This window comes from Procambarus clarkii, chromosome 19 (assembly GCF_040958095.1).
Source record: "Procambarus clarkii isolate CNS0578487 chromosome 19, FALCON_Pclarkii_2.0, whole genome shotgun sequence".
Classification (NCBI taxonomy): Eukaryota; Metazoa; Arthropoda; class Malacostraca; order Decapoda; family Cambaridae; genus Procambarus; species Procambarus clarkii.
In genome coordinates, this window is record NC_091168.1 from 45,212,443 (window position 1) to 45,225,424 (window position 12,982).

At 39.0% G+C, this 12,982-nt stretch overlaps 1 protein-coding gene across 1 annotated transcript in view; it reads right to left on the minus strand.

The window, feature by feature from the left end:
* Positions 1–12,982, minus strand: part of LOC123752215 (uncharacterized) — a 535,987-nt gene that overhangs the window by 43,007 nt on the left and 479,998 nt on the right. Inside the window, exon 8 of the mRNA XM_069327530.1 lies at positions 3,253–3,996. Within this exon, the coding sequence (XP_069183631.1) occupies positions 3,253–3,996 (744 nt within the window). The remainder of the gene's footprint in view (positions 1–3,252; positions 3,997–12,982) is intronic.

The following is a 12,982-nucleotide window of genomic DNA, read 5'->3' on the forward strand; positions in this document are numbered from 1 at the left end:
ACTAAACGACGCCCTATGCTTGAGTCCTGTCTCCTTCCTCCCACCACGCCTGGTCACGCATGCGCAGAGACGCTCATAGCGATCCCGAACGTAAACCATTTCAGTTTACTATTAATTATTTGGGGAACGGAAGGAATACAATTTGAACTATCACACCAATAAATATATTGGATAATAATACCTTTTCTCGTAAGGCAATTGATCTAATTAACATTACACAAATTGAACTAGAAGGGTTGACGTGTTTTTATTTTACGCCACAGTAACATTTTATTGAAATAATTAATTTGGTTAAATAGTCGAGTTCAGTACGCATAAGCATCCGAAATAGTTATTTCTTTCACAATGAACAATAACTTTAGAAAGAGAGAGTAATTAACTAAACTCAATATATCTCCATCAAGTGTGGGAGACTTCAGGTTTAAGCTTGCAATCGACGCTTGGCGTCATGATGGCTGGGAATTTTCTGGCTAAATTATGCCTTACTATGGGAACGTTAATTGAATTAATTCTACATATTAGTTGTGTTAGTTATTACTATGGGTTAATACAATAATGATGTATTAGTGTTGGAAACTTTCCAACAACCATCACCCAAACATCCTTCCACTAGGGAGACCACCACCCGTACATCCTTCCACTCAGGAAGACCACCACCCATTCACTCTTCCACTCAGGGAGAGCACTACCCATACATCCTTCCACTCAGGGAGACTACTACCCCATACATCCTTCCACTCAGGGAGACAAACACCTATACATCCTTCCACTCAGGGAGACCACCTCCTATACATCCTTCCACTCAGGGAGACCACAACCAATACATCCTTCCACTCAATGAGACTAACACCTATAAATCTTTCCACTCAGGGAGACCTCCACCCATATATCCTTTTACACAGGGAGACAACCACCCATACATCCTTCCACTGAAGGAGACCACCACCCATACATCCTTCCACTCAAGGAGACCACCACAATACACCGTTCCACTCAGGGAGACAGCCATCCATACATTCTTCCACTCAGGGAGACCAACACCAATACTTCCACTGAAGGAGACCACCACATTACACCGTTCCATTCATGGAGACAACCACCCATACATCATTCCACTCTATGAGACCACCACCCATACATCCTTCCAGTCAGTGAGACCGCCACCATAAATCGTTCCACTCAGAGGAGACCACAGCCCATACATTCTTCCATGTCGGAAATCCGACACATACATGTTAACATACTACAGTTCCCCATTAAAAATCAAAGAATGGCATTTCATGACGTCATCAAAAACACGTAAATATTAACTCTCATTTCTTTTAAACCACAATCTAATGTTTAAACTTAATATAATAGTATTCACTTGGACTGATTATAAATAAATACACCAGAAATATAGTTTGACTCCTTATTCTTTAAAACATAGATAGAACCAGAAGATATTTTTGGAACGCCATCTGAGGGAGGAGGGAGGCGAGTCACACACAGAGAATGTGAACGGAAGAACACGAAACAGCGAAGGCTCTTTACGAGCCTTCGCTCTTTACGCCATAACAAGGCCCTGGAGCACATTTAGCCACACCCTAACAGAAGTAGGAGGAAACAACATAGCCAGCCTAATCAGGCCATAGCAACAACACAACTTAGGTCATAAATATCTTTTTGGGCAACAAAGTAGATTATTAGATTCAATAATACTGTAGATTAGGTCACCATATGTGGTATAATTTATATTTTGCAAGAGGTAAACAATTGTAGCTTATCATATATCCACTCATAGTGGTATAAGTTATAATTGTCTTCTTGAACTATGTACAGATAAGATTCTGGCAGGCTGAATCAAAATATACAGTCCACTTAGAACCAAAATAATTTAATATTGATGTTAACAAAAAATATAATAAAAATAAATAAATGTCTGCTAGGACTTTCCCACATAAGAATGGTCCTTCGAACCAAATAAGCTAGGATAAACCAGTGGTTCATCAAATCTAGGATCAACATAAACTAATTAGTGCAATATTTACATATATATATAAATTGCAGCAGGAATACACTGCTGTAAATAATAAATGCGAGGATTTATGTAAACAAACTTCACTTAATCATGTTAAACTGGAGTGCTATCATAAAGTTGCCGTGAGAAAATTTGAACAAGTAAGAAGACAAATACCGAAATTACACACATAAATCACAATTGCGTGATGCATCAAATGAACAAATCCACAAGGGCCGTGACGATGATTTGAACCAGCGCTCGAGAGCGTCCCAGACGTTGCCTTAATCGACTGAGCTACGACATGGTCAAAAAGGAGTTGAAACCGAAGTTCTACTGAACTTACTGAATCCTGCAGCCTCTCCGAGGCACCTACCTACCTTGAGGCTACCTTGAGGTGCTTCCGGGGCTGAGTGTCCCCGCGGCCCGGTCGTTGACTAGGCCTCCTGGTTGCTGGACTGATCAACCAGGCTGTTAGACGCGGCTGCTCGCAGCCTGACGTATGAGTCACAGCCTGGTTGATCAGCACAAACCATGGTTTCACACACCTCCCCCCCATGCACTCGAGCTATGTCAATAGGCCGTTCTCCCTCTTCACCCTTACTTCTTACACACAGAAATCACAATTGCGTGATGCATCAAATGAACAAATCTATAAGGGCCGTGACGAGAATTCGAACCTGCGTCCGAGAGCATCCCAGACGCTGCCTTAATCGACTGAGCTACGACATGGTCAAAAGGAGACCGCATCTTGCTGGAGAGACAAAATGTATGTCCGTCCTCGACGAATAGTTCAAAATAGTGACGCTTCTTTCCTCCTGCGCTCACGACTCCAACGTTGATGTCACGTCACATAATGAGATGGCGTGTTCTCATTGGTCGTGACCCCGACAACCTGCCATTCACAATTTAAACTTTCCTAGAGATGCTCCCTCCTGAGCCTGAATGTGTCAGCCATCTTGGCTCTCAGGCAGGGTTCCTTACCCTCCTCTACCCAACTTGTAACCATCATAAAATCCTGGTTTCATCCTTCTCCTTAACCATAACCAAAAATAAAACTATGAAGCTTCTAGACTGTGTCCAGGGAGGTGGGGGGAGAATGACTCTTTATAGGCGGGAGAGGAGTGTATCTTGCTGGTACACTCAACAAGCTGAAGAGTACTAAAGAATATCAATGGGAGAAAGGGAATTAATAAAATATTGTGGTGGATAGGATGCAAGATAAAAGTGTTGGTTGGTGTGAGGTCACTTACACTGGTGATAATAGCTTGCAACCGAGGAGTGACGTCAGGGGAGCACCAAGCCAACGTCAGCAGGTTGAGGCCGTGGGAGGTGGTGCTGAGCGGTGCTCCTGCTGCCACCAGGAGGCTCACAATCCTGGGCCGGTTACTGGTGACGGCGGAGCAAAGGGCGGATATAGCCAAGCCTCCCACTGGTTCCAGCGGCGATCCTTTCTCTAGCAGGTCCACTGCCCACCTGACGTCATCGCACTGACTGATGACAAACAACAGGATATAGTACTGCTGTTCTTGTGAATCAACATCTGAGAAGGAGTTTTTGACATTTACCAGCTGCACATCCTTGTTCAGCTGGTATTGACCCGCCAGGAACATAAACTGCTGGTACTCTGCATGTAGAGCTCCTTGCATTATCTGTGTCCGTTGTACCAACTGCTGCTCTACAACCCGTAATGACAGCTGGTGGAGACCGGACCATATGACCAGCTGGTGGTGACCTGCCTGTAGTGCCAGGTCACAAGGAGTCTCGCCAGCCCAGGTCATGACGTGAGCGTATACCCTGCACTCCTCCAGGAGAGCCTTTACCGCCTTTGTCATGCCCAGCGCCGCTGCCCAGTGGAGTAGAGTCCTACCAGTGGCATCCTGCTGGTGCCCATAAACAGTGTTCGGGATATTCACAGAGAGGTTTAAAAAGTTTCCTGCCGTGATCTCCTTCACCATTTCCTTAAAATGTACTTCATTCTGCTCCCAGCACCGTCGCTGTGAACAAAAAAAGAAAAGATATCAATATTTTTGGCAATTATTGTACAAAGAATAAGACTAACAATTCATTATATCTACAAAATAAATGATTGAACAATAACTGTGGGAAAAAATCGCTTCAGTGACAATATTCAATTAACAGTTGGAAATTACCTAACAATTATTATCAATATTCCTGAAACAATTCTCAATATTGCTGAAAAATTATTCTTTCACAAAATTTTAGCAACAGTCAATAATATTCCAACAACAGTCAACAATATTCCAACAACAGTCAATAATACTTCAGCAACAGTCAACAATACTTTAGCAACAGTAAATAATATTCCAGCAACAGTCAATAATATTCCAACAACAGTCAATAATATTCCAACAACAGTCAATAATACTTCAGCAACAGTCAACAATACTTTAGCAACAGTAAATAATATTCCAGCAACAGTCAACAATTCTCCAGCAACAGTCAACAATACTCCAGCAACAGTCAACAATACTTCAGCAACAGTCAACAACACTCCAGCAACAGTTAACAATACTTCAGCGACAGTAAATAATATTCCAGCAACAGTCAATAATACTTCAGTAACAGTCAACAATACTCCAGCAACAGTCAACAATACTCCAGCAACAGTCAACAATACACCAACAACAGTCAACAATACTCCAGCAACAGCAATACTCTAGCAACAGTCAACAATACTCCAGCAACAGTCAACAATACTCCAGCAACAGTCAACAATATTTCAGCAACAGTCAACCAAACTCCAAAGACAATCAACAATACTCCAGCAACCGTCAACAATACTCCAGCAACCGTCAACAATACTCCAGCAACAGTCAACAATATTCCAAAGATAGTCAACAATAGTCTAGAAACAGTCAACAATGCTCTAAGCCCAGCAAACAATTTTAGGTTTCCACAACATACCTGGAAAGTGTTTGAAAGGAGGGGCAACGTTCCTTATCACATAATATATACATTATTGAGTGGAGTCGAAAATTGGTTCCCACAACTTTCTGCAGAATGTTGGCTAAACAAAATTTGAGACCTTGTGTCAACCTAAAATGTTGCTTAAAAGGAGTTTTCGTAATATATATGTATACATATATATATATATATATATATATATATATATATATATATATATATATATATATATATATATATATATATATATATATATATATATATATATATATATATATATATATATATATATATATATATATATATATATATGTCGTACCTAGTAGCCAGAACTCACTTTTTGTCCTACTATTCAAGGCCCGATTTGCCTAATAAGCCAAGTTTTCCTGAATTAATATATTTTTTCTAATTTTTTTCTTATGAAATGATAAAGCTACCCATTTCATTATGTATGAGGTCAATTTTTTTTTATTGGAGTTAAAATTAACGCAGATATATGACCGAACCTAACCAACCCTACCTAACCTAACCTAACCTATCTTTATAGGTTAGGTTAGGTTAGGTAGCCGGAAAAGTTAGGTTAGGTTAGGTTAGGTAGGTTAGGTAGTCGAAAAAGCATTAATTCATGAAAACTTGGCTTATTAGGCAAATCGGGCCTTGAATAGTAGGCCAAAAAGTGAGTTCTGGCTACTAGGTACGATATATATATATATATATATATATATATATATATATATATATATATATATATATATATATACATATATATATAAATATATATATATATATATATATATATATATATATATATATATATATATATATATATATATATATATATATATATATATATGTCGTACCTAGTAGCCAGAACTCACTTCTCAGCCTACTATGCAAGGCCCGATTTGCCTAATAAGCCAAGTTTTCCTGAATTAATATATTTTCTATAATATTTTTCTTATGAAATGATAAAGCTGCCCTTTTCACTATGTATGAGGTCAATTTTTTTGTATTGGAGTTAAAATTAACGTAGATATATGACCGAACCTAACCAACCCTACCTAACCTAACCTAACCTATCTTTATAGGTAAGGTTAGGTTAGGTAGCCAAAAAAAGCTAGGTTAGGTTAGGTTAGGTAGGTTAGGTAGACGAAAAAACATTAATTCATGAAAACTTGGCTTATTAGGCAAATCGGGCCTTGCATAGTAGGCTGAGAAGTGAGTTCTGGCTACTAGGTACGACATATGTGTATATATATATATATATATATATATATATATATATATATATATATATATATATATATATATATTATTAAATATGACCGAAAAAGTAAGATTAATAATTCTAACACGAATTTTCTCAATCTTTCGTACATTACGCTTCACTGTTGGAGGTAAATCAAAAATCAATTCTCCAAAATTCATTTTTATTTCTAGTCTGACGCGACACGGGCGCGTTTCGTAAAACTTATTACATTTTCAAAGACTTTTTAGTTCACAAATACACAACTGAATAGAACTTACGTATCTCCGATTTTATATCTACATTTGAGTGAGGTGGAAGGGGTGATGTGGCATTAACACAAGACAGAACAAAATGTGGTATTAATAGGGTATTAATTTCATCAACACAAGACAGAACAAGAGTATTAATAGGGTATTAAATTCATCAACACAAGACAGAACACGAAACAATGGATATTGAATAGAAGTGTTTGTAGAAAGCCTATTGGTCCATATATCTTGATGTTTCTATATTGGAGCGAAGTCTTGAGGTGGGTAGAATATAGTTGTGTATACACAACTATATATATATATATATATATATATATATATATATATATATATATATATATATATATATATATATATATATATATATATATATATATATATATATTAGTATATTTTGGTAGCAGTCTTTCCTGTAGACATATATTATTAAATATGACCGAAAAAGTAAGATTAATAATTCTAACACGAATTTTCTCAATCTTTCGTACATTACGCTTCACTGTTGGAGGTAAATCAAAAATCACTTCTCCAAAATTCATTTTTATTTCTAGTCTGACGCGACACGGGCGCGTTTCGTAAAACTTATTACATTTTCAAAGACTTCACAAATACACAACTGATTAGAACTTACGTATCTCTGATTTTATATCTACATTTGAGTGAGGTGGGAGGGGTGATGTGGCATTAACACAAGACAGAACAAGAGGGGATATTAATAGGGTATTAAAAGTATCAACACAAGACAGAACAGAAACAATGGGTATTGAATAGAAGTGTTTGTAGAAAGCCTATTGGTCCATATTTCTTGATGCTTCTATATTGGAGCGGAGTCTTGAGGTGGGTAGAATATAGTTGTGCAATAATTGGCTGTTGATTGCTGGCGTTGACTTCTTGATGTGTAGTGCCTCGCAAACGTCAAGCCGCCTGCTATCGCTGTATCTATCGATGATTTCTGTGTTGTTTACTACGATTTCTCTGGCGATGGTTTGGTTATGGGAAGAGATTATATGTTCCTTTATGGAGCCCTGTTACTTATGCATCGTTAAACGCCTAGAAAGAGATGTTGTTGTCTTGCCTATATACTGGGTTTTTTGGAGCTTACCGTCCCCAAGTGGGCATTTGAAGGCATAGACGACGTTAGTCTCTTTTAAAGCGTTCTGTTTTGTGTCTGGAGAGTTTCTCATGAGTAGGCTGGCCGTTTTTCTGGTTTTATAGTAAATCGTCAGTTGTATCCTCTGATTTTTGTCTGTAGGGATAACGTTTCTATTAACAATATCTTTCAGGACCCTTTCCTCCGTTTTATGAGCTGTGGAAAAGAAGTTCTTGTAAAATAGTCTAATAGGGGGTATAGGTGTTGTGTTAGTTGTCTCTTCAGAGGAGACAACTAACCTCTGAAGAGACAACTAACACAACATCTATACCCCCTATTAGACTATTTCAGTTGCATATTGTCCTTTGGACCATTCAGGCTTGTTCGCATTTGTGTTCCTCACGTGTGCCCCAAAGAATGAGGTGATTTGGTAAAATGCTATGCCCAAGATTACTATCCGAGTGCCGGCGGTGGGGTGGTTCAAATAGCCTCGGCTATCACCTCATTATGTCCGGTCGTGATGGTCAAGTGGATTAAGGCGTCTTGTACATACCAGTTGCGTTGCTTCTGGGAGTATGGGTTCGAGTCACTTCTGGGGTGTGAGTTTTCAGTTGCATATTGTCCTGGGGACCATTCAGGCTTGTTCGCATTTGTGTTCCTCACGTGTGCCCCAAAGAATGAGGTGATTTGGTAAAATGCTATGCCCAAGATTACTATCCGAGTGCCGGCGGTGGGGTGGTTCAAATAGCCTCGGCTATCACCTCATTATGTCCGGTCGTGATGGTCAAGTGGATTAAGGCGTCTTGTACATACCAGTTGCGTTGCTTCTGGGAGTATGGGTTCGAGTCACTTCTGGGGTGTGAGTTTTCAGTTGCATATTGTCCTGGGGACCATTCAGGCTTGTTCGCATTTGTGTTCCTCACGTGTGCCCCAAAGAATGAGGTGATTTGGTAAAATGCTATGCCCAAGATTACTATCCGAGTGCCGGCGGTGGGGTGGTTCAAATAGCCTCGGCTATCACCTCATTATGTCCGGTCGTGATGGTCAAGTGGATTAAGGCGTCTTGTACATACCAGTTGCGTTGCTTCTGGGAGTATGGGTTCGAGTCACTTCTGGGGTGTGAGTTTTCAGTTGCATATTGTCCTGGGGACCATTCAGGCTTGTTCGCATTTGTGTTCCTCACGTGTGCCCCAAAGAATGAGGTGATTTGGTAAAATGCTATGCCCAAGATTACTATCCGAGTGCCGGCGGTGGGGTGGTTCAAATAGCCTCGGCTATCACCTCATTATGTCCAGTCGTGATGGTCAAGTGGATTAAGGCGTCTTGTACATACCAGTTGCGTTGCTTCTGGGAGTATGGGTTCGAGTCACTTTTGGGGTGTGAGTTTTCAGTTGCATATTGTCCTGGGGACCATTCAGGCTTGTTCGCATTTGTGTTCCTCACGTGTGCCCCAAAGAATGAGGTGATTTGGTAAAATGCTATGCCCAAGATTACTATCCGAGTGCCGGCGGTGGGGTGGTTCAAATAGCCTCGGCTATCACCTCATTATGTCCGGTCGTGATGGTCAAGTGGATTAAGGCGTCTTGTACATACCAGTTGCGTTGCTTCTGGGAGTATGGGTTCGAGTCACTTCTGGGGTGTTAGTTTTCAGTTATATATATATATATATATATATATATATATATATATATATATATATATATATATATATATATATATATATATATATATATATATATATATATATATATATATATATGTATATATGCGAACAAGCCTGAATGGTCCCCAGGACAATATGCAACTGAATATATATATGTATATATATATATATAAGTATATTTTGGTAGCAGTCTTTCCTGTAGACATATATTATTAAATATGACCGAAAAAGTAAGATTAATAATTCTAACACGAATTTTCTCAATGTTTCTTATGTTTCTTTTCACTGTTGATGGTAATTGAAAAATCAATTCTCCAAAATTCATTTTCATTTCTAGTCTGACGCGACACTTGAACGCGTTTCGTAATAACTTATTACATTTTCAAAAACTTTTAGATTACACACACACACAACTATAACCTGCAAACACTAAACAGTGTTCTACGCTATGATTTAAACAGCTTTCATTTTATACCCGCATTTTTGGTGAGGTGATATGTTACAATCAGTTTTGGATGAGGTGAACAAAACTTTCAACACAGGACAGAACACGAAACAATGGGTATCAATTGGGTAAATCGAAGGTAAGGATGGAAGTAACTGTAAAGGGCCTATTGGCTCATATTTCCTGTTGCTTCTATATTGGAGCGGAGTCTTGAAGTGGGTAGAATATAGTTGTGCATTAATTGGCTGTTGATTGATGGTGTTGACTTCTTGATATGTAGTGCCTCTCACATGTCAAGCCGCCTGCTGTCGCTGTATCTATCGATGATTTCTGTGTTGTTTGTTAAGATTTCTCTGGTGATGGTCTGGTTGTGGGAAGAGATTATATGTTCCTTAATGGAGCCCTGTTGCTTATGCATCGTTAATTGCCTGGAAAGAGATGTTAGTGTCTTGCCTATATACTGAGTTCTTTGAGGCTTACAGTCCCCAAGTGGGCATTTGAAGGCATAGACGACGTTGGTCTCCTTTAAAGCGTTCTGTTTTGTGTCTAGAGAGTTTCTCTTGAGTAGGTTGGCCGTTTTTTTGGTTTTATAGTAAATCGTCAGTTGTATCTTCTGATTTTTGTCTGTAGGGATAACGTTTCTACTAACAATATCTTTCAGGACCATTTCCTCCGTTTTATGAGCTGTGGAAAAGAAGTTCCTGTAAAATAGTCTAATAGGGGGTATAGGTGTTGTGTTAGTTGTCTCTTCAGAGGTTGCATGGCGTTTCACCTTCTTATGATGTCTTCAACGAAACCATTGGAGAAGCCGTTGTTGACTAGGACCTGCCTTACCCTACAGAGTTCTTCATCGACTTGCTTCCATCCTGAGCTGTGGCTGAGAGCACGGTCGACATAAGCGTTAACAACATTCCTCTTGTACCTGTCTGTGCAGTTACTGTTGACATTTAGGCACATTCCTATGTTTGTTTCCTTAGTGTAGACTGCAGTGTGGAAACCTCCGCTCCTTTCCATGACTGTTACATCTAGAAAGGGCAGCTTCCCATCCTTCTCCAAAGAAGGATGGGAAGCTGAATATATTGAATATATGGTCTGGTGGCATCTCAGCAAACATTAAACGTTTCTGGACGTTTTAATTGGTGGCAGAAAGGTATCACTAACTATTGATATAAATTTGTCTCTCTGATTTGATTAAAACCATTAGAGATAACTAAAAACATATATTCTTGTGACACAAATTTTTGAGATTTATGTAAAAAGTTTAAAATAATAGTGAATACTATGTAATTTAAATTGTTCATGCTTTATACTTAAAAATAAATAATTTTCAGTTAACATTTTGTTTTTATGTTTTATTTATGTAAGCTGTCAAATTTACGTTTTTATAACATAAATATAACATTTGTATGACGTCAATATATCGTTATTTTATTATTAACGTTTATTGCATGCATGACAATCAGAAATTTTAAACTTTATATTTTGAACCTTGTAAAATTATCATAAAACTTGATATAAGACAGTAAGCATGCTTTATTTATGAGAATACAGAAACACATCAACAAAAACATTTTAACATAAAAAAACATAAACATAACAGAAATTAACTGCATGGGAGTTGGAACTCTGTAACATTGCAAACATGAACCTTGATGTACAAATATTTCAACACAAATCTCAGAGCCTCTGTAATATCCACTGTGCAATGCAAACGAAGCAAATCGCCGCCGAAAGGTTAATCAGCCCAAAGCATGTAATATGTATAACTACATAGGAAGTTAAGAACAAGAATCCAGAAAACTGTTGAAGGCCTATTGGCCCCATACATGGCAGCTCCTGTTAAAATCCACTCAAACTTATTCATATATATGACCGTGTCAGACCACTATGGAAGAATTGAAACAGGAATTTCCTTAAGAACTTTTGGAATTAATAATACGTCTTCAGAAAGAGATGTGGTAATCCTTCCTTCTGAAGATGTATAATTAAATATGAAAGTATTTAAGGAAATTCATGTTTCAATTCTTCCTTTGTGGTCTGACGCTGCCACATTTTTCATGACGTGGTCAATTTCGTGATTTACACACATTCATATATATGTCTAACCTAAGCTTGAAACAATCAAGGAATCCTATGCCAATTACGTTTACCCAGTAATTGGATTCACAAATCGACAACCCTGTTACAGAATCAGTATTTATCCAGCTCATTCTTAAATCTAAATCCATCCAATGATGATCAAAATATTCTAGAAGGAACATATGGAGACGACTACGTTTCGGATTTATAATGGTCCACAATGGACCGAAACATCATCGTCTCATCTTCTGAAGTGTTGGTTGGTCAACATATCTTCAGCCATGTTATTGTGACTTATGTTATTGATTGATGAAGATTAAGTCACCTTAAGTCACCAAGAGGTAGCATGGGCATCAATAGCCCATAAGTGGTTGACTTTTCAGAGTGAATATGATCTTTGGTCATGAAAGGATATACTGTGCTGAACTCCCATTTATATCGTCAGTCCTTCATATGTGGCTGCTATTGCGGGTGAGGAGACTGCTTGGCCGAATTTATGAGGGTGTCCAGCTGCTGGACATTTTTTTACTAGAATAGTTGCAGTATTGATGGTTTCTGGATGCTTATTGCAAGATTTAGGGACTCTTAAAGCTCTTCTAAGATCGTTGGTTGCTTCACATTAAAGGATATAGTGAAGTAGGGGTTTTTCTGTGATTGTTTGGCCGAAGATGCATTCCCACTCTCTGTAGGGTTCATCAGTTTCCAGTTGCATCTGTAACCTAGAAGTATGCTATATACCAAACTGCTATTTACCTGTATTATAAAGGTTGAATATCCTGTGGGGATATTTAACCTGTATAACTTGGTAGACTGAAGATATTATATTGCAGATAGCGCACCTTCTGCAACTCTGTTGTAGATGAGCTTTGTTGAGATGTGCGAGTTTTTTGGAAATATGGTGTCTTTCATATACTCTAAGGCTGGGTTGGACTCTTCACCACCACACACCACCGTCACCACCACACACCACCGTCACACCCCCCTCCACACACCACCGTCACCACCACACACCACCGTCACCACCACACACCACCATCACCACCACACACCACCGTCACCACCACACACCACCATCACCACCACTCCCAAACGTCACCACCACACACCACCGTCACCACCACACACCACCATCACCACCACTCCCAAACGTCACCACCACACACCACCGTCACCACCACTCCCAAACGTCACCACCACACACCACCGTCACCACCACACACCACCGTCACCACCACACACCACCATCACCACCACACACTA